This window comes from Sinocyclocheilus grahami, unplaced genomic scaffold, assembly GCF_001515645.1.
Source record: "Sinocyclocheilus grahami isolate Dianchi unplaced genomic scaffold, SAMN03320097.WGS_v1.1 scaffold895.1, whole genome shotgun sequence".
Classification (NCBI taxonomy): Eukaryota; Metazoa; Chordata; class Actinopteri; order Cypriniformes; family Cyprinidae; genus Sinocyclocheilus; species Sinocyclocheilus grahami.
In genome coordinates, this window is record NW_015506074.1 from 272,273 (window position 1) to 297,645 (window position 25,373).

The 25,373-nt window shown below is 36.8% G+C and overlaps 1 protein-coding gene across 1 annotated transcript in view; it reads left to right on the forward strand.

Annotated features, from left to right (window-relative positions):
• Nucleotides 1–302: 302 nt before the first annotated feature.
• prtgb (protogenin homolog b (Gallus gallus)) overlaps nucleotides 303–25,373 on the forward strand; it is a 35,022-nt gene continuing 9,951 nt past the window's right edge. Inside the window, exons 1-13 of the mRNA XM_016248858.1 lie at nucleotides 303–369; nucleotides 1,566–1,853; nucleotides 11,416–11,554; nucleotides 11,664–11,797; nucleotides 11,899–12,195; nucleotides 14,914–15,073; nucleotides 15,161–15,270; nucleotides 16,149–16,313; nucleotides 17,892–18,089; nucleotides 18,681–18,995; nucleotides 20,282–20,467; nucleotides 23,062–23,157; nucleotides 24,264–24,321. Coding sequence (XP_016104344.1) covers nucleotides 303–369; nucleotides 1,566–1,853; nucleotides 11,416–11,554; nucleotides 11,664–11,797; nucleotides 11,899–12,195; nucleotides 14,914–15,073; nucleotides 15,161–15,270; nucleotides 16,149–16,313; nucleotides 17,892–18,089; nucleotides 18,681–18,995; nucleotides 20,282–20,467; nucleotides 23,062–23,157; nucleotides 24,264–24,321 — 2,213 coding nt within the window. The remainder of the gene's footprint in view (nucleotides 370–1,565; nucleotides 1,854–11,415; nucleotides 11,555–11,663; nucleotides 11,798–11,898; nucleotides 12,196–14,913; nucleotides 15,074–15,160; nucleotides 15,271–16,148; nucleotides 16,314–17,891; nucleotides 18,090–18,680; nucleotides 18,996–20,281; nucleotides 20,468–23,061; nucleotides 23,158–24,263; nucleotides 24,322–25,373) is intronic.

The window sequence follows — 25,373 nt, forward strand, 5'->3', positions numbered from 1 at the left end:
TATTTACTCGTGCATTTCTTTTAAATGATCCCACATGTTATTTCTATATTCAGCTACTGCTGTTTGGGTGTTGTTGATATTATGGTGATATTACAGGTGGACATGAGTGTTACACAATCCTGGAGGCGTAATGAGACGTGAATATGTAATGAGGGCGGGGCTTGAGTGACGTGTGACGCCAGCAGCGTGAGCAGCGTGAGCTTGGGCTTCGGCTTCAGTCAGAGAGCGGGTCTCCGGAGAGTCACGACGCGCTCCGGACGCGCGCGGGTTTTACGCACGGAATGACCGTGAATCGTCGATAAATGGGGTCCGTGAGATGGAAAACACATCAGCAGGGGCTGATTATACTCTGGCTTTTGTCCTTTTCAGGTAAGACGTGTTATATCTACGTATATTTGGAGAGGAATCTCGTGCGTAAAGGCTGGAGGTGTCCAGGTTGATCAACTTCATCCAGATTGGATTATTAGAGTGTTTTAAGTTATTGTTAGATTATTTAGATGGGGATTGAACTGTTGAGGGAATATGTTATCAGAACCTGAGCATTCACGATGGTGTTTGAGTTTGGATACAAGTAAATATTACTGTTTTTAACGATATATATATAGAGAGAGTGGTGTAGAAAGTTTAATAAGCTTTGTGCTGCGATATTTATCAGGTCAAATATGCAATATTAAATATTTTTGTGTGTGTTTTTATATTTTATATCTGAATGAATGAATGAATGAATACCACTTTTTAAGTGGCTTAACGAGTATTTTAATTTTATTACACCCTGAATGATTCAAATATTATTAGTATTTTTATTGTATTTCTATTTTTGAGAGGGCACCTGAATAAATTTTTTTTTATAATAATAATAATAATAATAACAGTTTTTAAGTGGTTTAGCCAGTATTTTTATTTTATTACACCCTGAATGATTCAAATATTATTAGTATTTTTATTGTATTTTTATTTTTGAGAAGGCCCCTAATTAAAAAAAATAAATAATAATAATAAAAAACACACTTTTTAAGTGATTTAGCCAGTATTTATTTTATTACACCCTGAATGATTCAAATATTATTTTTATTTTTATTTTATTTTATTTTTTGCGAAGGTACCTGAATAAAGTTTAACATAATAATAATAAAAACACACTTTTTAAGTGGTTTAGCCAGTTTTTTTATTTTATTTTATTTTAAGTGGGTGTCATGAATCAAACCAGTTGTAAAAAATATGATTAATACGACTGAATCAACCTGACTACATTAAGATGCAACAACAGAATCCATTTCAAGGGTCAGATCAGGTATAAATAGCGTCTTAACACAGCAACACATGGCCCATTTTCACTTTTTATTGTATAAAAACAGCCAAAGTCATGAAGATTAGAAGGCAAATGCATCAGTGTCCAGCAGAAGCACCGATGGCAGGATGATTCTTCTCTCCCAGTTGACCGTGACTAAATAGATTAGATCTATTCAGAGGCTCGCTTGACCAGAATGTTGCATTGTCTGAGAAAGCAGAATTTAGATGCAATAATGCCAGTTTTTAATTCTATTCTCTCCTCTCCTCTTCTGCAGGTGTTTTTAGCTTTAGTGAGCTGTCGTTCTCCGTCGAGCCCAAGGACGTGGCGGCGTCTCTCGGTGAGCGAGTTATTTTGGACTGTCAGGCTCAGGGCGAGTCTCCCGTCGGCGTGCGATGGAGGAAGAACGGCCTCCAGCTTCACGAGAGCGGCCGATTGCGTGTCTTGTCCAACGGCTCGCTCTGCATCTCCAGCTCAGCGCAATCAGACGAGGGCTTCTACCAGTGTCTCGCACAGAACAGATACGGAGCCGTCCTGAGCCAAAGATCCCGTCTCACCATCTCAAGTACGTATGGATGTGACCACTGCGGGAAAACTCTGCTTCTGTTTTTAAATGCTGAAAACAGGCCGTATACTGACAAACACACGCACAACAAGCCCAAAACCAAAAGAAAAAATTCAGAAATTATATTTAGTTTCAAGAACATGAGGCCTAGTTTTGCGTTGTGACATTATTTGAATAAAAAAATAATATGTTGTACACCAAATTCTAAGTGTATTAATGCATTTTATAAAACGGAGTGTTCCTGTCCTTGATTCTGATTGGCTGAGCCACATTCAAAGCTGTTATAAATTATAGAGCCGACCGATATGGGTTTTTTTGGGGCAGATACCGATATTAGGGAGTAAAAAAAAGGCCGATATCGATATATCGGCCGATATTCTTTGTGTATATTAGAGTACAGTACCAGTCAAAAGTTTGAACACTTTCCCATTCGTGTGTTCAAACATTTCACTGGTACTATATATAGAATACAGTATATACATAAACAGAATATATATACATAAACACATTTTATGCAATGATCACTCAAATGTGGTGATCAAACACTTATAATGACGTGACAGAGATTCGTAATGGAGGCAGGGCATTTAACAATTTAACAATAAACTTTATTATCCAAAATGAGTCTGACATCAGTGCACTGAACAGTAAAGCTGAAGTTTATTCAACTTTAACGGAATAAAGTTGAATGGAATTGAATTGAATTAAAGTTTATTTCACTTCGAAACATTCATTCACGGATTTGCGCTACTGTCTTCACACACAGACGAAACTTACTTGAGAAGTGTTGTGACATAATATACCTCTGTAAAAAATACAATATAAACTCACGTCTCGTGCACTTGAATGCCCTTTGAATGTAACGTGTACGTTCCCTTGGAACTGGAATCATGGCGGAATATCATGTGAAGTCCACTTCGCGGGGCACTTGCGGTCAAATAAGACAATGCGTGAATGCTGCCTGAACAAGAGACCTCCTTACTGAAGGGAAAGTGTTGACTGGTGTCACTATCTCGCGAACGCCGCCCTCCACGCGTCGGTAGCCCCCCGGGATCGCTTGATCGGTCGGCGCCGGACTGCGAATTCAACCACCCGTAACTCCCAAACCCCGGGGGCTATCGACGCGGGGGTGGTCTCATTCGAAAGAGGGCCTCGAGACGTACACTCGATTCGCGTTCGAGCTGAAGGGATCCACCGTTACGGAGATATGGCCGTTCAAAGTTTCAATGGTTTTCCATAGACTTAAACTTCAAAAGCGTTTCATCCAGGTCGCCAGTAGCAAACAATGGAGCGCGGACAAACTAAGTAATTACACCATTTCAAGCATTTTATTTGCGTTATATGTTCTGTAAAAAAAAAGTCATATCGGTGGTATATTTGCCGATACCGATATATCGGCAACAGGCTCATATCGGCCGATAATATCGGCCGATAATATCGGCAAAACGATATATCGGTCGGGCTCTAGTAAATTACTCTACAAACATACACCTTTGTTTACGTCTGTGTGTTGCTCGTCAACCACTTTGTTGCAACCACAACTGTTTCTGAGGAGCTACATTGTTTGGTGGAAGAATACTGTTTTTATTAATATCATTACACTTCATTTGCTCTGTTTTATTTTGTGAAGCCTTGCTATGTATATGGAATAACCGTTTTATAAAAGCAATAAGCCCCGTGAAGCCGTGGTTTACAGTGAACATAACAGAATTAAAGATGAAATTTTGAAGTAGAAATGAATGATTATTATTAACTTGAATTATTATTTTTATTCATTAATGCATTTTATAATTATAGTTAATGATCAAATAACGTCACAATCTTAACATAAGCTTAATTTTCACTCAGAAATTGCTGGTAAATTTCACAAACTACACAGAACCGGCAAGTAACATTGAACTAAATGTGAAATTTTGAAGTAGAAAGACTAGCAGAATAGCATTAACTTGCTCAAAAAGTCATATTTAACCATGTTTAAATCCCAAATTCTGCTGATTTCTCGATGTAGAAAATGTATAAAAAAGCCACGTGTTCAGTCTGGGCCGTACACATGTAAAGATCTGAATTGAATACGAGTGATTTAACTATAGTTGTATTATGTTGCTGTCACTAGCTGTGACGGCTATAATAGAACGTTTTAATGCCTTATATTAAAAAGTATTTTCTTAAGGACTCAGGATGTGCTCTGACTCAGGCACAAGCAGATTTTCATATTAAAAAATAACTCATTATAAAATGACATCAAATGAAACATTTACCTTTTTAAATCCTACTGCTGGTTTATCTCCCAAACTCAACATAGAAATATTCAATATAGGCCATATACGTGTTAAACTTTGAATTAGAAATGAATTGCATAGCCGTACACATGTAAAGATCTGAATTGAATACGAGTGATTTAACTATAGTTGTATTATGTTGCTGTCACTAGACGGCTATAATAGAACGTTTTAATGCCTTATATTAAAAAGTATTTTCTTAAGGACTCAGGATGTGCTCTGACTCAGGCACAAGCAGATTTTCATATTAAAAAATAACTCATTATAAAATGACATCAAATGAAACATTTACCTTTTTAAATCCTACTGCTGGTTTATCTCCCAAACTCAACATAGAAATATTCAATATAGGCCATATACGTGTTAAACTTTGAATTAGAAATGAATTGCATTGATGATTTAACTATTGTTATGTCATGCTTCTTTCAATGTATGTCAGACCTTATAGGGGTAGAATATTGAATAATCTTCAGCAAAAGAGCAGATTTGATGCTCCTTTATGCAATCTGCATCATGGGCAATGCGATTGTTTCCTGGTCAGTTACTCGCAGGAATCTGTTAAAGGCTATTGGCTGGCGTCTTTTGTCCCGCGTGGCCCCGGCTGCCCTCTGATGGGGGCAGAAAAGGCTCTGCTGTGGGACGTTTGTTCAGCCATGAACCTGTGGACAGAGAAACAGCTGTGCCTATTGAACTGGCTCAGGCCTGACCTTCACAAAGAGACCAGAGCCGTTCAAGCACAGCTGAATGCTGCTCCATACGCTCCTAGATCAGAGAAGCTTCTGATGTGGAAGATATCGATGGTGATGTAGGGTTTGGGGTTGAGTTATTATGGGCTGTTTGTAGCGATAGACTAATAGATCGGCCATTATTATAGTTAACTAAAACTAAAACCATTAAAAAAAAATTTTTTTAATAATAAAAAAATATATAAAAAAAAAAAGTCGATTTGCTAACTTTCTGCTTTGGTCGTGTTATAAACCAGGACTTCTGTTCCCTCACAATACCGCTGACAGTATAAAAGTTACAGTACGGTTGACGGTAAGCTTTTTGTTAAGTGGAAATGAAAATATAAAATTTTTTGATAAAATATCAAAAACTAATTTTATTTCAGCTAGTTGCCAGGGCAGCATTTCTAATTTTTTATTTAGTTTAACTTGGTGTACTAAAATAACTAACACTAAATCTAAAATAAAAATGAATAAAAACTATATAGACATACTTTTTTTTTTAAATGTCAAAAACCCAACAAAATTACTCAAACTTAACTAACTAAAATTAAATTAAATTAATGCAAGTAAAAATTTAAGTGAAAACAGAAAATACAAAAATAAAAATGGATTCAGAATATTAATAAAAAAATTTTTTTTTTTAAAGTTATAGCACTATTTGGCAATGCAATTAATCAGGTATTATTATATAAAAATTAAATTGAATTTCAATTGATCAGCAACACCTGGTAATAATATATAGCATAACATAACATAATATAATATAATATAATATTAGATTATTAGATGGTCTAATATATCAGCCAATGCAATTAATCAGGCATTATTATTTTGAAATGATCGTTATTATTACAAGCATAAACCACTAACTAATAAAATAAAATAACCAGTAACTGTTCAAATAAAATAAAATATCTGCTCTCTAGATACTGTCATTTGCATTAGCTGTGGGAAACTAATGATAATAATCATTTTGGTCAACCTTGAGTTATTTGTTAAAAGAACCAATCATTTTCATTGCTAATCATGTGTCCGCTTTATAATTCTGCAAAGTCTACTAAAGAAAATAAGCAGCTGTATAGCCAAGATGCCCTTCGTGAGCCAGCATGTGAAGGGTTAAGGGTTCGCCTCACTGGCCGTCTGTCCAGAGGCCGATGGGAGAGGTCAGAGGTCAGAGGTCAGAGGTCACAGGGGTTGTGGGACAGGCTTTATTCTGGCCTGGAACTAATGTTGGTCAATAGAGCAGCAGCCGGCTGTTTAGTCTGAGGGGGTTGAGATGAGAGCTCAAGTTGAACAACAGTTGAAAAAGAACAGCTTGGTCATTTTGCTTTTGTTGGTAGTTGGATGTGAGATCTTGGTTTTTGTCTGTGGTTTCTCTCTCTCGCGGATGAAATAATGCATTTATTTAAGATCGGGTTCAAGTGAAATACAAGTTGAAAGTCAGACGTGATTTATGAAAATAACAAATCAAAGCGCATGCCAAGAAAAACTCTAAGTTGCATATAAATACAATCAGGGTTATTATAGTTAACCAAAACCAAAACCACAAAATTTGATTGACATAAAATAAACCTTAAATGAAAAAAAAACATTTTATTTCAGCTAGTTGCCAAGGCAACATTTCATTTGGCTTAATGTGATGTACTAAAATCAATTAAATAAATAAAACTACATAGACATTAAAAATACAAATTAAAATGCAAATAGAAAAAATTTAAATATTCGAAATATTAATAAAAACTATAATAGTATCTCAATGATACTAATATGAAACGTAATGTAGTCTAATATATGTAAATGTAATGAAAACATGCACAACGCACATTTGAATTGAAAAACTATGTTTTGCTTAAAGAAAACAAGGCTTGTGATACTATTTTAATACAAATTATACACATTACGCACTAAATTCTTGCTATCGTAATGCATTTATATACTTTATAATCATACTTAATAATCAAATGATGTTAAATGCAAAAAAAATAAACATTTTAATAAACATTTGGATGAAATATAATTTATTGACAGATTAATATTCACCCATATAGTTCCATATATTGTCTATATTCTTCATTTCACACTAAAAATGGTATCGAACTCATTCTTCTCAAAGTTGAATGTTAGATTTGTCTTTCTAGGGCTGGAAATGAACTATTTTGTTGGTATTTTAACAGCATTATTAGAATCCTTGTATAAATGGCATAAAATCACTGGCTGTTTGCATCCTAAACACATTTAATCAGAGTCTCGGACAGACGGACTTGACTGACCTCTGACCTTTGGAAGGAAACCTTTGTGCTGTTTGACCTGCATTGATCTGGACTTTACAACCCAGCTGACCAGACACACACACACACACTTTCTCTCTCTCACACACACACACACTCTCTCTCGCTCACACACACACACACACACACTCTCTCTTTCACACACACACACACACACACACTTTCTCTCTCTCACACACACACACACTCTCTCTCGCTCACACACACACACACACACACTCTCTCTTTCACACACACACACACACACACACTTTCTCTCTCTCACACACACACACACTCTCTCTCGCTCACACACACACACACACACACTCTCTCTTTCACACACACACACACACACACACTTTCTCTCTCTCACACACACACACACTCTCTCTCGCTCACACACACACACACACACACTCTCTCTTTCACACACACACACACACACACACTTTCTCTCTCTCACACACACACACACTCTCTCTCGCTCACACACACACACACACACACTCTCTCTTTCACACACACACACACACACACACTTTCTCTCTCTCACACACACACACACTCTCTCTCGCTCACACACACACACACACACACTCTCTCTTTCACACACACACACACACACACACTTTCTCTCTCTCACACACACACACACTCTCTCTCGCTCACACACACACACACACACACTCTCTCTTTCACACACACACACACACACACACTTTCTCTCTCTCACACACACACACACTCTCTCTCGCTCACACACACACACACACACACTCTCTCTTTCACACACACACACACACACACACTTTCTCTCTCTCACACACACACACACTCTCTCTCGCTCACACACACACACACACACACTCTCTCTTTCACACACACACACACACACACACTTTCTCTCTCTCACACACACACACACTCTCTCTCGCTCACACACACACACACACACACTCTCTCTTTCACACACACACACACACACACACTTTCTCTCTCTCACACACACACACACTCTCTCTCGCTCACACACACACACACACACACTCTCTCTTTCACACACACACACACACACACACTTTCTCTCTCTCACACACACACACACTCTCTCTCGCTCACACACACACACACACACACTCTCTCTTTCACACACACACACACACACACACTTTCTCTCTCTCACACACACACACACTCTCTCTCGCTCACACACACACACACACACACTCTCTCTTTCACACACACACACACACACACACTTTCTCTCTCTCACACACACACACACTCTCTCTCGCTCACACACACACACACACACACTCTCTCTTTCACACACACACACACACACACATACTAAAGAGGCCTGATTTAATACTGAGGGTTTGGTATGTTTCCCTTTCCAATACTTTTGTGTGTTGATTTCAAGGCTTTCACCACATACTGCTATCAGATATCTGCACTTTCATTCTCTGAACAACAGCAGCTGTGTAACCAGTTTAGCTTTACGTCTGAAGATATGATCTTTTAAAAAACACTCATTATTACTTTAAAAACAAAACTACTGAAGGTGTGTGTAATCAAGTGACCAAAGTAATACACTGCACAAATGATTTTCTATATTTGTCTTATCTTCCAGTACAAATATCTTAACTTGAAAGGTAAAAAGTCTTTATCAATTTTTTTTAAAGAAGAGCAACTATCAGTGGGGTCAGAAATAAATCTTATTTTCAGAAAACATGACTTAATATCTTAAGTCATTTTGCTTGTATTTTTGATTTAAGGATGTTTAGATATTTGTTCTGGAAAATGACAAAAAATAAAATATATATATATATATATAAATATATTTTATTTACCATGAGAGAACAGCAGATCGTCGGTTAGCGGTAATTTTTAATTAATTAAAATTAAACTTAATTGACTTTATAATAATAATTGACTTTTCCTGTCATTTATTTGTTTATTAAATTTTTTTTCAGATTGTTCCTTTTTTGTGTATTTTTGTGTGCAAAATAAATGTTTGTTCATGAGTAAGTAAAGGTAATTTTGAACCATGCCACTATAAAGGGAAAACAATTCATTTTAATATTTTATTTTTTTTAAATATTTTCTTAGGATTTTTCCTCTTTTTCTATTTTTCTGTTGAGAGTAAATGTTTAATTTGGTTATTTTAAATTGTGTCACTATAAAGGGAGAACAGCACGTTATTTGTTTTAACAGTTAATGGTTATTAATTTGATTTATTTGTATTTAATTTTTGCAAAATAAATGTTTAATTTGTTCACGAGTAAGTAAAAGTAATTTTTATTTATGTCACTATAAAGGAAGAATTTATTTGTATTTTTTTTATTTATTTTTTTTAGGATTATTTTTTTTTGTGTGTTTTTCTGTGCAGAATAAATGTTTAATTTGTTCATGAGTAAGGTCATTTTGAACCATGCCAGCACATTATTTGATTATCATTTATCTTTTAGGATTTTTCTGTGTTTTTGTTCTGTTTTGTTTAGTATTTTCTGTGCAGAATAAATGATTGTTCACGAGTAAGTAAAGGTCATTTTGAACTGTTTGAACACTAAATAACAGCGTGTTATTTGATTGACAGTTAGTGGTAATTAATCCTCACATGTAAATAAAGGAGCTTTTTAATTCCCTTCGTCTTCATGGAACACGAGCGACGTGCAGGATTCTACCAGCAGATGAACTTTCATTGATTGCCTTTAGAGCATTCTGGCTGGACTCAGCAGGAACACGAGGGGGAGGAAACCCAGTGGCTTGTGGGTAAAATTAGGGGCTGGTGTCCCTCGAACCGCTGAGTCTTTATCTTATTGTTTTTAAAAATGTGGAAAAATCCTGCTGTTGTCCTAGTGCTGCTTGTGGAAATGGTGAAGAAGCAGGCGTGTGATTGTTACATCACCTGTGTATTGTTTCAAACCTCATTTCACACTTTGCAAGCTGCATTATGAGCCTGTTCGTTGCCCACAGTAGCATGCATATTGACACACTCGTTTCAGATGAGTGCCATTGATTCTCACTGATCTATAAAAAGTCGTTATTCACTGTCATTGGTCCATTGATTCATTGATTAGAGCAGCTGTTTATTATTGGCTACTGTGCACTCTGGCCCTTAACAGACAACCAATCACAGTTAAGATCCGTCTGAGTGCTCTATGCTGTAAGCTTCATATAAACACACCAGCTAAATGGGAAATCATTTCATGTCTGATTTCATGCTCAAGTTTATTGGCGACAGCATCTCGCTGGCTGCTGGAAATGCATTTAAATGTGTGTTTAATATGTAGGAAACTGATAGAGCAAGTAAGGCAGGACGGTCAGATCGTCTTGTGTTATTGGTTTACGTTTACTCTTATCTTTCAGACCTCATTATTGATTATGGCGGATTCGTCTGTGTCTGTAAACTGATTAGTTTTAAAGGGATTTATATTGATTTTGAAGGAAAGCCAAGAACTTTCACTGTTTGCTGTTGACGTTGGTCCGAAAAACTGCTGGTCTCTTAATAAACAATTAATATAATACAAAATTAGATCTATATTAAATTCTACATGGACTCTATTTGGTTTATACATGCTTGTGGACCAGTGTTATTTTAGTATCATTGAGATACACATTTTTTTTACTAGATTTTTTCTGTTTTCATTTAAATTTTTATTTTTATATAGTTTAAAAATACATATTTTATTTTTAGTTTTATTTATACATCAAGTTAAACTAAATGAAAATGACGACTAGCTGAAGTAAAATAAGTTAAAAAAATTAATATATTGTTTCATTTTAGTTTATTTTTTAATGGTTTATTTTAGTATCAACGAGATACTTTTATAGATTTTATTCATATTTTGAATTTGTTTTTATTTTTATATTTTCTGTTTTCATTTTCATTTCTGTTAAAGTTTTAGTAACTTTGTTGAGTGTTTTTGTCATTTAAATGTTGTTTTTTCTTTAAACGTGTCTATATAGTTTTTATTAATTTTATTTAAGTTTTAGTTTTACTCATTTTAATACATCAAGTTAAACTAAATGAAAATTAGAAATGTTTCTTTTGCAAATAGCTGAAATAGAATAAGTATACGCTTCTTTTTTTTTCAGTTAAAATGTATTTTTTTTATTCATTTTTTTTTTTTGTGAACTATAATGACCCTGTTGTGAATCATGTATATCTCTTTTTTTCACTCAGAAATGTCACATTATGGACATATAAAAGGATGCAATGTTGATTTTGGATATGCAAAACTTTGTTAATGATTTCTCTCTCTTCCATTGACTTTCACAGATGTGCTGTTGTTCATTACCCACCCGGTCCCTGCTGAAGTCACGCTGGGCTCTGTGGCCAGATTCTCCTGTGCTGTCAGTGGATCAGCGGTTATCAGCTGGGAACTCAACCAAAGATCTCTACCTCTGGATTCAGACAGGTGTGCAAATAAAAATCCAAAATATGCTAAATAAATGGCATGCCGAAAGCCCTCAGTTTGAGTTACCAAGTAATGTGTTTAACTCTAAATGTACTTCTGCTTATTTCAGAATCACTGTTTTGCCAAACGGAGTGCTGCAGATCCACGATGTGACAATGAGGGATGCTGGGAATTATCGCTGCTTAGCAACAAACATGGCCAGTCGAGTCAGAAGCCGAGAGGCCGAGCTGACCATCATCCCAGGTCTGTGTTTGTGTGAGGATGAACGGTGATCCTTATCAGATCCAATTCTGGAATAAAGGAAGCAGTAGCTTGCCACTGAATCTTCTCTGTTCTCTGTCCAGCATCGGGTCCGAGGCCTCTCATGAAACCACACATCATAGCAGGACCGCAGAACATCAGCGCCGGGCTGCGTCAGTCTGTGGTTCTGGAGTGTTTGGCGGAGGGAAACCCTCGGCCGCTTGTGTCCTGGAGCCGGGCCGACTCTAAACCCATAGACGTGTCCGGAGCCAGAGTGCTGGGAAACGGGAACCTGATCATCTCTGTCGTTAAAGCTCATCACAGCGGCACGTACCTGTGCCGGGCGACGACACCGGGAACACGCAACTACAGCATAGCGCCCGGAAACCTCGCCGTACTCGGTAAGAGATGTCTGTTGGAACGGATGCATCATAAACACTTCTGAAGGGCTCTTTACACCAAAAAAGATAACTATGTTAACATTCACACCAATAACAATAACTATTTGTGACTCGTGCTGGCAAAACGAGTCGGAATGCGCACGGTCTAATTTTGAGCTACGGTACAGACAAAAAAAGTGAAAAATGTCGGTTTTGGTCGAATTTGAGGATTTCACTAAAATTTGTTCATTAAAGGGTTCATCGGATGCAAAATTCACTTTTACATGCAGTTTGAACTGAAATGTGTTATTGGCAGTGTGTGTACACAACCACCCTATAATGATACAAATCCACCCAGTGCTTTTTTTAAAATCTCGATAAATCCAAACCCCTTTCTCATATCGAGCCGTTCACAGATTCTTGGCAGAATGACGTAGTTCTGCACAGGCCCCTCCCACAATTGTTGATAGACAGTGGCGTCAGTCTTTGGTTTTATCACAGCTCCGCCCTGAGTGACTGTCATCAGTCCGCCATAGTTTCACCGCCGGAGCAGATGTACACAAGAATGACTCCTAAGCGATTGAGGTGTTCTGTTGTTGGATGCAATAATGAACAAAGCAGTCGTCATTTACTCCCGACATCTGAGCCGCTGAAGACGCAGTGGATTATGTTTGTTTCTGAAGAGAATGCGCAGATCCCGATCTGCCTAAATGCATTTATGTTCGTGCGAATCATTAGTGATACAGCATCATCTACAGAAGAAGTGAGTATGGTAGGTTTTTTTATGAATCTTTGCAAATCGCCTTTCCTAATAATGTGCTAGTTAGCAAGTTTCACGATAAATACAGCTAAAGTTTACAGTTTCTCAGAGAGCGGCTCGGAAGAGAGGGGCGGGGTCAGCAGAGCTCATTAACATTTAAAGGAACATGCACTAAAACGGCTTGCTGTAAACAGAGCTGTTTCTGACAGGGTAAAAACGGTGTAGTTTTACACTACCATTGAGACATTTGAACCAAAGTATGTTATAGACTTTTCAGTAAGACCCTAAAGAATCATATCAAACTCTGGATAATGCACATCCGATTACCCCTTTAAGCCCTCGTCTAGCGATCCCAATGCTCCAAATAGTAATTAAACATCTAAAATTATCTTTATTTGTATGTTTTCTGAGAGGAGTACCATTTTCTCTGCTGCTCGCTTCTCGCGCTGCCACTGGCTGATATATATATATATATATAAAGTGCATATAAAGGTGCTTCCGCTAGTGCACAAAGATAGATAACTTTACAGATAACTATATTATCGTTCACATTAAGAATAGTAACATTAGCAATAACTATATTAGTGTTTACATCAAGAATGTTAACTGTCAATAACTATATTAGCATTCACATTAAGAACGATAACTTTACGATATCTATATTTAGCGATTAAGAACAATAACGATAACTTTACTAACGTTCACATCAAGAAAGATAACTTTACCGATAAATATATTAGGGTTCACATTAAGAACGATACCTTTACGATATCTATATTAGCGATTAAGAACAATAACAATAACTTTACTAACGTTCACATCAAGAATGATAACTTTACCGATAACTATATTAGCGTTCACATTAAGAACGATAACTTTACTGATATCTATATTATCAAATAAGATCAATAACATTAACGATAACTATATTAGCATTCACATCAACAACAATAAATTTACGATAACTATACTAGCTTTCACATTAAGAATGATAACTTTACCGATATCTATATTATCAAATAAGATCAATAACATTAACGATAACTATATTAGCATTCACATCAACAGCAATAAATTTACGATAACTATACTAGCTTTCACATCAAGAATGATAACTTTACCAATAACTATATTAGCGTTCACACCAAGAGCAATAACTATATTAGTGTTCACACCAAGAGCAATAACTATATTAGTGTTCACACCAAGAACGATAACATTAACGATACTAAATATTTTGCCATTCACACAAAGAACAATAACTATATTTGCACCAATAACCATAACTATAGTGATAACTATAATGATAACCATATGTGACCATGGACCACAAAACCAGTCATAATGGTCAATTTTTTAAAATGGAGATTTATACATCATATGAAAGGTGAATAAATACGTTTTCCATTGATGTATGGTTTGTTAGGATAGCACAATATTTGGCCGAGATACAACTATTTGAAAATCTGGAATCTGAGGGTGCAAAAAAATCTAAATATTGAGAAAATCATCTTTAAAGTTGTCCAAATGAAGTTCTTAGCAATGCATATTACTAATCAAACATTAAGTTTTGATATATTTACGGTAGGAAATTTACAAAATATCTTCATGGAACATGATCTTTACTGAATATCCTGATGATTTTTGGCATAAAAGAAAAATTTATAATTTTGACCCATACAATGTATTTTTGGCTGTTGCTACAAATATACCCGTGCTACTTATGACTGGTTTTGTGCTCCAGGGTCACATATTAGCTTCCACACCAACTCACAATAACCTTCTTTTTATTGTAAGCACGTGCTGCAGTTCTGTCGTTTGCTGCTTGAGCAAGTCAGACGGATTCTGATTGGCCATCAATGTTTTGAAAGTGATCCCAACGACATCTTTTCTTTGTATTTATAGGTATTGTTATAGTTATTGTTCTTGGACAGTCCTGAAATCTTTGTTCTCACTGCATTTTCACTCATTTTTTGCAGTTCCTCCGACTCTAGTAGAGAAACCAGAGAGTCAGACCCGACCCAGAGCTGGTACGGCCCGTTTTAGCTGTCAGGCCGAAGGGACACCTGTTCCCCGAATCACCTGGTTTAAGAATGGTCAGGTGATCCACTCCAATGGACGCACCAAGATGTACAACAAGTACGTACAGACAAATACCTCCAGTAAACCTCTACCAAACGTCATAATCTGTATAATACTGACACGTGTGCCTTCATTGTGTGCCAGTAAACTGGTGATAACCCAGATTATTCCGGAAGACGACGCCTTTTACCAGTGCCAAGCGGAGAACTCTCAAGGCTCGGTTGTGTCCACGTCCCGTCTCTCAACCCTTCAAAGCTCTCCCTCCGGAGGGTAAACCCTTTGAAGGGATTAGGGCATAGGGATGAGCCCTTCCGAATGGAACGCAGGGAAACCCACATCCACTTTTGAGTGCCACGCCCACATCTTAACATCCAATCATCAACTAATGCATACAACCAAGCCCCACCTTAAACTCCGCCCCTTCAAGCTCATACTCACCCACATCCACTTTTGAGTGCCACGCCAACATCATAACATCCAATCATCAACTAATGCATACAACCAAGCCCCACCTTAAGCTCCACCTCTTCAAGCTCACACTCACCCACATCCACTTTTGAGTGCCACGCCAACATCATAACATCCAATCATCAACTAATGCATACAACCAAGCCCCACCTTAAGCTCCGCCTCTTCAAGCTTACACTCACCCACATCCACTTTTGAGTGCCACGCCCACATCTTAACATCCAATCATCAACTAATGCATACGACCAAGCCCCTCCTTAAACTCCACCCCTTCAAGCTCACACTCACCTGCCTTCACTTGGTTTTTGATATAATTCATTGGGTTTGTGTTAGGAAGCCCTCAGAGCAGGAATGAAGGGAATTTTAGCAGGATTGTGTCTCTGTTCTATATTAACGGAGTCATTAGAAAGAGACATGAGAAAATGGCTTAAAGCAAACAGAGGATACACTTCAACTTTTGGTCTGATTCTGTTCTCAGGAAACATTGCTATTGTGGTTAAAGAGTGTTCAGAACTACATGGTTGTGTAAAACTCAAATCTAATCTGCACCTGTGCACCTGTATGATACCAATCAAAGTGTGAGATCTCAATTGTCTCCAGTATTGTGGAGAATTCTAATTGACTGAATTAGAGAATTAGAAGATTATAGAGTCTATACTCGCAGGACTAAATAACGAAGAGTATCACGCCGTGATCGGGAATGACACGACCAACCACATTGTGGACGATCTGGAACCAGCGCGAAACTACACGTTTTATATCGTTGCCTACATGCCGATGGGCGCCAGTCGCATGTCGGAGCAGGTCACGCAGCACACGCTGGAGGATGGTGAGTCTGTGGACTTTTAGACCAGTGTTTCCCAACCACTGTGCCTCGAAAATGATCAAAAACTTCCTATCTCTATTATATTTCGTTATTATGATTTTAAATCAGTGCTATTGGTCATCGTTATGTCTGTTTGTGGATTTTACAAATATTTAACCAATGAAAAGCATTCAAAAGAGCTTGTGACTAAACCTTGTAACGCCATTGGATCATCAAATTGTCAGTCAGCTCCTCATAACTCCACCCTGCCTCCATTCAATGCAGCGATGCGCAGTTTGAAGACAGATGTCTATTTCTTTGCAATGTAAGAGTACAGTGTTTTCTTTACTCAAGAAACACTGTCTATAAAGCTTAATGTTTTTGTGTGTTTGAAGAGCGGAGAAGAAACATTTGCCCTCTAGTTGTAGCCAATGCATTTCTGTTCATTTTAAATATCCTGTGCATTGCATCAGTGCATCTTTAATATCATGAGATTTTGGCCAAATGTGTTAAAGGACAAGAAAAACTGAGCACCCATATAGCTACAATAAACTTTATAGCCTGCATATTGATGAAAACGTAATGCGATTAATGTATTGCCTCAGATGCAGCCATTCTAATTATGGACAAAACACGGATCTGTCATTCGCTCGTCAAAAACCTCATTAACTCCATTTAAGCACGATTTTCAGAAAATGTTAAGTGTCTAATCATATATGTGACCCTGGAGCACAAAACCAGTCTTAAGTGTCAATTTTACAAAATTGAGATTTATGCATCAAATGCTGAAATAAATGAGCTTTCCATTGATGTATGGTTTGTTAGGATAGAACAATATTTGGTCGAGATACAACTATTTGAAAATCTGGAATCTGAGATCATCGACTAATGCATACAACCAAGCCCCACCTTAAGCTCCACCTCTTCAAGCTCACACTCACCCACATCCACTTTTGAGTGCCACGCCAACATCATAACATCCAATCATCAACTAATACATACAACCAAGCCCCACCTTAAACTCCGCCCCTTCAAGCTCACACTCACCCACATCCACTTTTGAGTGCCACGCCAACATCATAACATCCAATCATCAACTAATGCATACAACCAAGCCCCACCTTAAGCTCCGCCTCTTCAAGCTTACACTCACCCACATCCACTTTTGAGTGCCACGCCCACATCTTAACATCCAATCATCAACTAATGCATACGACCAAGCCCCTCCTTAAACTCCACCCCTTCAAGCTCACACTCACCTGCCTTCACTTGGTTTTTGATATAATTCATTGGGTTTGTGTTAGGAAGCCCTCAGAGCAGGAATGAAGGGAATTTTAGCAGGATTGTGTCTCTGTTCTATATTAACGGAGTCATTAGAAAGAGACATGAGAAAATGGCTTAAAGCAAACAGAGGATACACTTCAACTTTTGGTCTGATTCTGTTCTCAGGAAACATTGCTATTGTGGTTAAAGAGTGTTCAAAACTACATGGTTGTGTAAAACTCAAATCTAATCTGCACCTGTAATCTAACTTGATACCAATCAAAGTGTGAGATCTCAATTGTCTCCAGTATTGTGGAGAATTCTAATTGACTGAATTAGAAACGGCACTGATTATAGAGTCTATACTCGCAGGACTAAATAACGAAGAGTATCAGGCCGTGATCGGGAATGACACGACCAACCACATTGTGGACGATCTGGAACCAGCGCGAAACTACACGTTTTATATCGTTGCCTACATGCCGATGGGCGCCAGTCGCATGTCGGAGCAGGTCACGCAGCACACGCTGGAGGATGGTGAGTCTGTGGACTTTTAGACCAGTGTTTCCCAACCACTGTGCCTCGAAAATGATCAAAAACTTCCTATCTCTATTATATTTCGTTATTATGATTTTAAATCAGTGCTATTGGTCATCGTTATGTCTGTTTGTGGATTTTACAAATATTTAACCAATGAAAAGCATTCAAAAGAGCTTGTGACTAAACCTTGTAACGCCATTGGATCATCAAATTGTCAGTCAGCTCCTCATAACTCCACCCTGCCTCCATTCAATGCAGCGATGCGCAGTTTGAAGACAGATGTCTATTTCTTTGCAATGTAAGAGTACAGTGTTTTCTTTACTCAAGAAACACTGTCTATAAAGCTTAATGTTTTTGTGTGTTTGAAGAGCGGAGAAGAAACATTTGCCCTCTAGTTGTAGCCAATGCATTTCTGTTCATTTTAAATATCCTGTGCATTGCATCAGTGCATCTTTAATATCATGAGATTTTGGCCAAATGTGTTAAAGGACAAGAAAAACTGAGCACCCATATAGCTACAATAAACTTTATAGTAAAAGTTCCATTTCCCAGAAGACTTTCCCGTAAAATGTGTTTTTTGATCCCTAGTGCCCCTCCGTACGCCTGAGTTGAGCCTAACGAGTCGCAGTCCCACCGACATCCTGGTGTCCTGGCAGCCGCTTCCTCCCAAACTCAGCCGTGGACGTGTTTCTGCGTACCGTCTGTCCTACCGTACGGCCACGGACGAGCAGGTAATCTCTGTCGAGCTGCCCGTCCCGAGTGAGAACTGCACCCAGTACCTTCTGCAGGGTCTGCAGCCCGACACCATCTATTTGATCCGAATGTCCGCGTCAACCCGAGTGGGCTGGAGCCAACCGTCCGCCTGGAACTCCCATCGCACGCCCAAAACATCCAGCGCCACAGGTGAGAGGCTGAGAGCACAATCTACCTTAATTTGGCTCATAACCATTTGTTTTGTGATACTACACCCTCAAAAAGATGGAAGGTTTTTGCAGCGATGCCATAGAAGAACCATATGTGACCCTGGACCACAAAACCAGTCATAAGGGTCAATTTGAGTCATAACGATAACATTAACGATACTAACTATTTTGCCATTCACACGAAGAACAATAACTATATTTGCACCAATAACCATAACTATAGTGATAACTGTAATGATAACCATATGTGACCATGGACCACAAAACCAGTCATAAGGGTAATTTTTTTTTAAATTGAGATTTATACACCATCTGAAAGTCGAATAACTAAGCTTTCCATTGATGTATGGTTTGTTAGGATTGGACAATATTTGGCCGAGATACAACTATTTGAAAATCTGGAATCTGAGGGAGCAAAAAAATCGAAATATTGAGAAAATCATCTTTAAAGTTGTTCAAATGAAGTTCTTAGCAATGCATATTACTAATCAAACATTACGTTTTGATATATTTAAGGTAGGGAATTTACAAAATATCTTCATGGAACATGATCTTTACTTAATATCCTAATGATTTTTGGCATAAAAGAAAAATCAATAATTTTGACCCATACAATGTACTTTATTGTTGGCTATTGTTACAAATATGTGTCCCTGGAGCACAAAAGCAGTGTTAAGTCGCTGGGGGTATATTTGTAGCAATAGCCAAAAACACATTGTATGGTTCAAAATATTCTTAATAAATGTATGTTGTTGTTGTGCATGATTCGTCAATGCATGACAAGGCAAGTTTATTTATTATGCAGTGTTATTTATACAATGTACATTTAATACAAATGGTAATTCAAATCGGTTTACTAATATTCATAAAAGGGATAAAAATAGCACAAAAAAAGAAAATTGAAAAGTTATTATAAACAAGTTATTCAGAAAAAATGTATAAATGTGTTAACTTTTTTTTCTCTGCTGATGAAGTCAAGGTCATCTGGGCAGGGAAAATGAGATTTAGCTTTAATATGAATATAGTTTAATATTTAATGTAAGTTATTTAATTTGATAACTTAAATGCACTTCTTTTTCTAGCCATAAATGTATGGTGTGGGCTTGTAGCGGTGCTGTTTTATTAGCAATGTTTGAAAAGTATTTAATCATCGCTATTACTAGTCATTTTTGCGGGCTGACAGTTTTTCCTCAGAAAACATACAGGTGTATTTTTACTCTGTAATCTGTACAGAAGTTGATTTAATGTGTCTGTTTGTGCCCTCAGTGCCTCCCGCGCCAAACCTTGAGCTTGAACCTCTGAACTGCACCTCAGTGACGGTCCGCTGGCATCCGTCTCCCAGCGACGCCGTCCTCCAGGGATACAAGCTGTCCTTTCACCCAGACGGCCAATCAGAGGACTCGCTTCTCCAGCTGCCCCCACATGACCACCAGCACGCCATCACAGGACTCAGTGAGTGACACACATGCACACAACACATTATTTCCTAGAGATAAGAAAAGGGAAGATGCCTGTGGACGAATAAAACTTCCTAAAGACCCGCTTCTTTGTTCTCTCCACTTTAGCCCTTTAATCTAAAATGAGGACTCAGCCTCGACGTGTTTGAGAAATCATTATTATGTTGAGAAATTAATGTGGAAACCTAAAACTGGACAAGGAAGTATCCCAGAGTTTCTTTTAGCATCTTTCCCATGTTCGTGTTCGTCGATAATTGGCCTTCTTCTGTTGACACTCATGCACGGTCGCCCTGTCCGCCGCAACCTCGGCTTTGTACGTGTCACGCAGTTTCCCCTCAGGGTCAGAGGTCACGGCCCAGATGTCTCCTTCCAGCTTTCCCAGCATTCTCCATGCCCGTCTATTGTGTTTGGGTTTAAGAGCGACCCTCCCCCGTCACCCTACAGCTGGACACTTACCGCAAACAAAGGATTCTGGGATTGGACTGAACTGGGCAGAAGTGACCAAAGAGCATATTCCAGTTTGAATTGGTCAGGGTTAGACTCATATTTGACGGGAGATAAATTCTAAAACTTAAAGACAATTATTAAAAGTCATTTGACTAGAATTTCCATATAGAATTAATTCAGAATTAATTTTCTAGTTTCCGTAGACAATGGATAATCTGTAATGGGGGAATAAGTGTTTTATTAAGAAAGAATTGTGATTAAGATTTTCATATAGAACATTTTACCTTTTTGGAGTGAGAAATGAATACATTTTCTAATTATCTCAGAAAACATCTACATTTTTAAAATGGGAAATATATCTTAATTCACTTAAAACGTTTTTTTTTAAGAACATTTGAGTAATGTACATAGCATTTCTAAATTTTAACTGGGAAATAAATACATTTTCTAATTTTCTTAGAAAATATCTAAGTTTTAAAATCACAAAGAAAGCTTAATTTACCTTAAAACTTAATTTTTAAAGAATATTTGTGATTAATTTGATTAGGATTTCCATGTAGATATAAATGTTTTATCTTTCTAATATTTTACTGGGAAACTGATGCTATTTTTAATTTTCTTAGAATATTTATTAGAGCATTTCCAATTATTTGAATGGGAAATAAATCGTAATTTACTTGAAACTTCATTTTTTAAGAAAATATATGAGTAATTTGATTAGGATTGTCATATACGGTAGATCTTCAACTTTCTATTTAAAACAAAAACTATGGAATTATCATAGAATTTGAATTTGATCAAGATGTGTAAACGCACACGTCGGATCAACATGTGCATGCTTTCACGTGATTCTGCGACATAAGTGGTTGACCTTTTTGTTGAAATAAATGAAATCTGTGTTTCTGTGACTTTGGTGTTACACGCTAGACAGCAAAAGCATAATTTGCATAAATTAAATCAGTCACAGCTCCACCTAGTGTCTGTGTGATGCACTGCACATGATAAACCACTGTTCAAACGGGCACAGCGAATGCCACTTTAATATGTTATTATGTCAAAAGTACATTTTTATTATGAATTAGGCCTATTATAAAAAATGTTTTTAAAAAAATTAGACCCCGGAGTGAAGTACCATGTTAGCTTTTAGAGCTAATACTGCAATGCCAACCATGTCGTTTTATCTCTTTAAGCCTTTTGCACAATTTCACAAAACTTTAATGTAATTTATGACATTATACTTCTCTTATTTTATTATATATTATTATGTTGTTCTACAAACCCCAGAGCGCCTTGTGAAACTGTTAGCATTCGGCGTTAATTCCTTAACGTCAGCCATTTAGTTGATGAATTTTGTGAAGTTTTGCTCAATTTAGAAAAAAGAAAAAAAAAGAGATTATTTGAGGTACTTTATTTATTTTATTTTGTATTTATATGATTTATGTCGTCCTATAGATTCCAGAGTAAATTACCATGCTAAACTGTTAGCATTCAGTGCTAATACCTCAGTTTTTGCTCTTTTTAAGACCTTTTGTGTAATTTTTCATAAATCAAAAAAAAAATTATGAAATTAAATGAGGTACTTTAGTTGTTTTATTATGTTGTTGATATGATTTATATTAATCTACAGACCTCTGAGTGAAGTAGCATGCTAAACTGTTAGCATTCAGTGCTAATACTGCCGTTTTAGCCATGTGCTTTTAACTCTTTAAGACCTTTTGTGTGATTGTATACAACATATATCTCATATGACGTATTTTTTAAACTTTATTATATATGATTTATATTAATCTATAGACCTTTTGAGTGAAGTAGCATGCTAAACTGTTAGCGTTCAGTGCTAATACCGCCGTTTTAGCCATGTGCTTTTAACTCTTTTAAGAGTCTTTTTTTTGTGATTTTCCATAAATCAAATTATGAAATTAAATGAGGTACTTTAGTTGTTTATTATGTTGTTGATATGATTTATTTTGTTCTACAGACCTCTGAGTGAAGTAGCATGCTAAACTGTTAGCATTCAGTGCTAATATCTTACTGTCAGACATTTCAGACCCTTTTAAATAAACAGTTCAGAAAACGTATATGACTATATGAGGTGCATCATGTATTTTCTTACGTAATAACACGGTTTATGTCGTTTTGCAGACCCCAGAGTGAAGTACCATGTGAAACTGTTAGCGTTCAGTGCTAATGGAGACGGCTATCAGGCCCATCATACGGTCAACACTCCAGGGTGTCCATGTAAGTGTTCAAAACCTGAACTCTGTATCATTTACACATCAATATTTCACTTGAAAAGCTTCAAACCAATCTTCACTGTTAGCATGAAAAACATAGAAAAACCAGCTAGCATAAATACTGATATTTACCTTTGTGAAAAAGAGTGTGCACTGTATCTTAAAAGTGTATTTTTAAAAACTGTACTTGCAGATATTTCAGTGGTATATTAAGGCCACTTAAGTGCATTTCTAGAGAGATGCTTTCTTGACTGTTTCTTTGTGATTTACTTTAAAGTACATTTTAAATCATTAGGGTTTTAATAAGCTTCGTTGTGCTTTTTAATGTGTTGACTAACATACTTAAGCACATGTAAAGTACTTAATTATGATTTTATCTGTAGTGTGCTATTTGATACTATATTTAAAGTTAATATATTTTTCATGCACTAAATTGCAACTTCATTACAAATTACAAATGCATTTAAATACATGACTAGAGGTCGACCGATAGTGGATTTTGCCGATACCGATAGCTAGGTTGGACCACACTGACCGATACCGATTACTTAACCGATAGTTTTAAAATTGATACTGAACAGAAACTAAAATAGTGCTTTATTAACAAAAACAGTACTGAACCATACTAGTAGTAGTAGTAGTAATAATAATAATAAAAATTTTGAAATTAACACACTCTAACAAGGAACAATACTTACACAGCTTTCATTAATCTTAATGCTACAAATGGACTCTTATTTTAAAGTGTTACCATTTCATTTCAACTGTCATGCTTAAAGATGCACATCTTTAAATATATACACAAAGGCTATAGCATTACTAATATGTACACTTTAGGTACTAATATGTTCACTTTAGGTACTAATATGTTCACTTTAGGTACTAATATGTACACTTTAAGTACTAATAAGTACACTTTAAGTACTAATATGTACACTTTAGGTACTAATATATACACTTTAAGTACTAATATGTACACTTTAAGTACTAATATGTACACTTTAGGTACCAATATGAACTCTTTAAGTACTAATATGTACACTTTAGGTACCAATATGTTCACTTTAGGTACTAATATGTACACTTTAGGTACTAATATATACACTTTAGGTACTAATATGTTCACGCTCGTGGCTCGCTGGAGAGTGGCAGGTTCTTCAGAGAGAAGGTGAGCCAGGGTTGCCATGGAATTTCTGGAATATCATGGAATTTTAAAAGGTCTATTCCAGACATTTGAAAGTCAGGGAATTTTATATTTTTTCATCCAAGTCATGGAATATCAGGGATAGGGTTGGGTATCGTTTGGGTTTTTTACGATACCGGTGCCAAATCGATACTTTTAAAACGGTACCGGTGCCTGAATCGATACTTAAAAAAAAATTACCCAAATAGGATGGATTGGCCATTTATTGAGCGCTATAAACACATTTAATGTCTGTTTCATTCATACTGGATGCCAGAGGGCGCCCTCGCGCAGAATCTCCACATGTGCGTCACAGAAAGAAACTCAGGAAATCCCTAATATGGACAAAGACAAAACAGAAGTAAACAGAAGATAGAAACGTTTTGAATGATAAAACAAAGACAATAAACACTCCACTGCAACAATATATAGGTTATCTGTGTTATTCAAGCCATCTTTGGTATTTCCATCGTAATTAAGTATATCTATAATCCATTGCTAATCAACATAGTTGTTTACCATATGCTTTTCACAGTATAGAACATATTTTCTGCCTCATTCTGTGACAAGAAGCCACATCAGATCACAAAAGGAAGCATTTGTGGAGTAAAAACGTTATAGTGTTCTCTTTTGTTGGACAACAGGTTTAGAAACGCTTCTCATTGCATGTAAATTCAAGGGAAGTTTAGCTTTAGGCATTTTAATTTAAGAATGCTTAGCTTAGCTAGCTGACGGTGTCTACCTGCTGCCATCAGAGCAAGTGTAATAATTACTGCATTCACGCGCTCCTCGGATGCTCTCATTTCCCGAGTTGTGCTTTTAAGTCGGAATGGACACTCGCGTTACTACAAAGATGTGTTGGATTTGTATTATTAGAGATTTCCGACTTGCATTCGTGAATTTTCTCAGTCGGGAAATCATTTTTCACGTGCGGTGCCTTACGTCCGGAGAACCAGAGAACAAATATTTAAATAGATTGCTCAAGCATTTACGTGGCACTGAAATGAGGCACCGAAATCTGCGTTCTGATTCGGTTC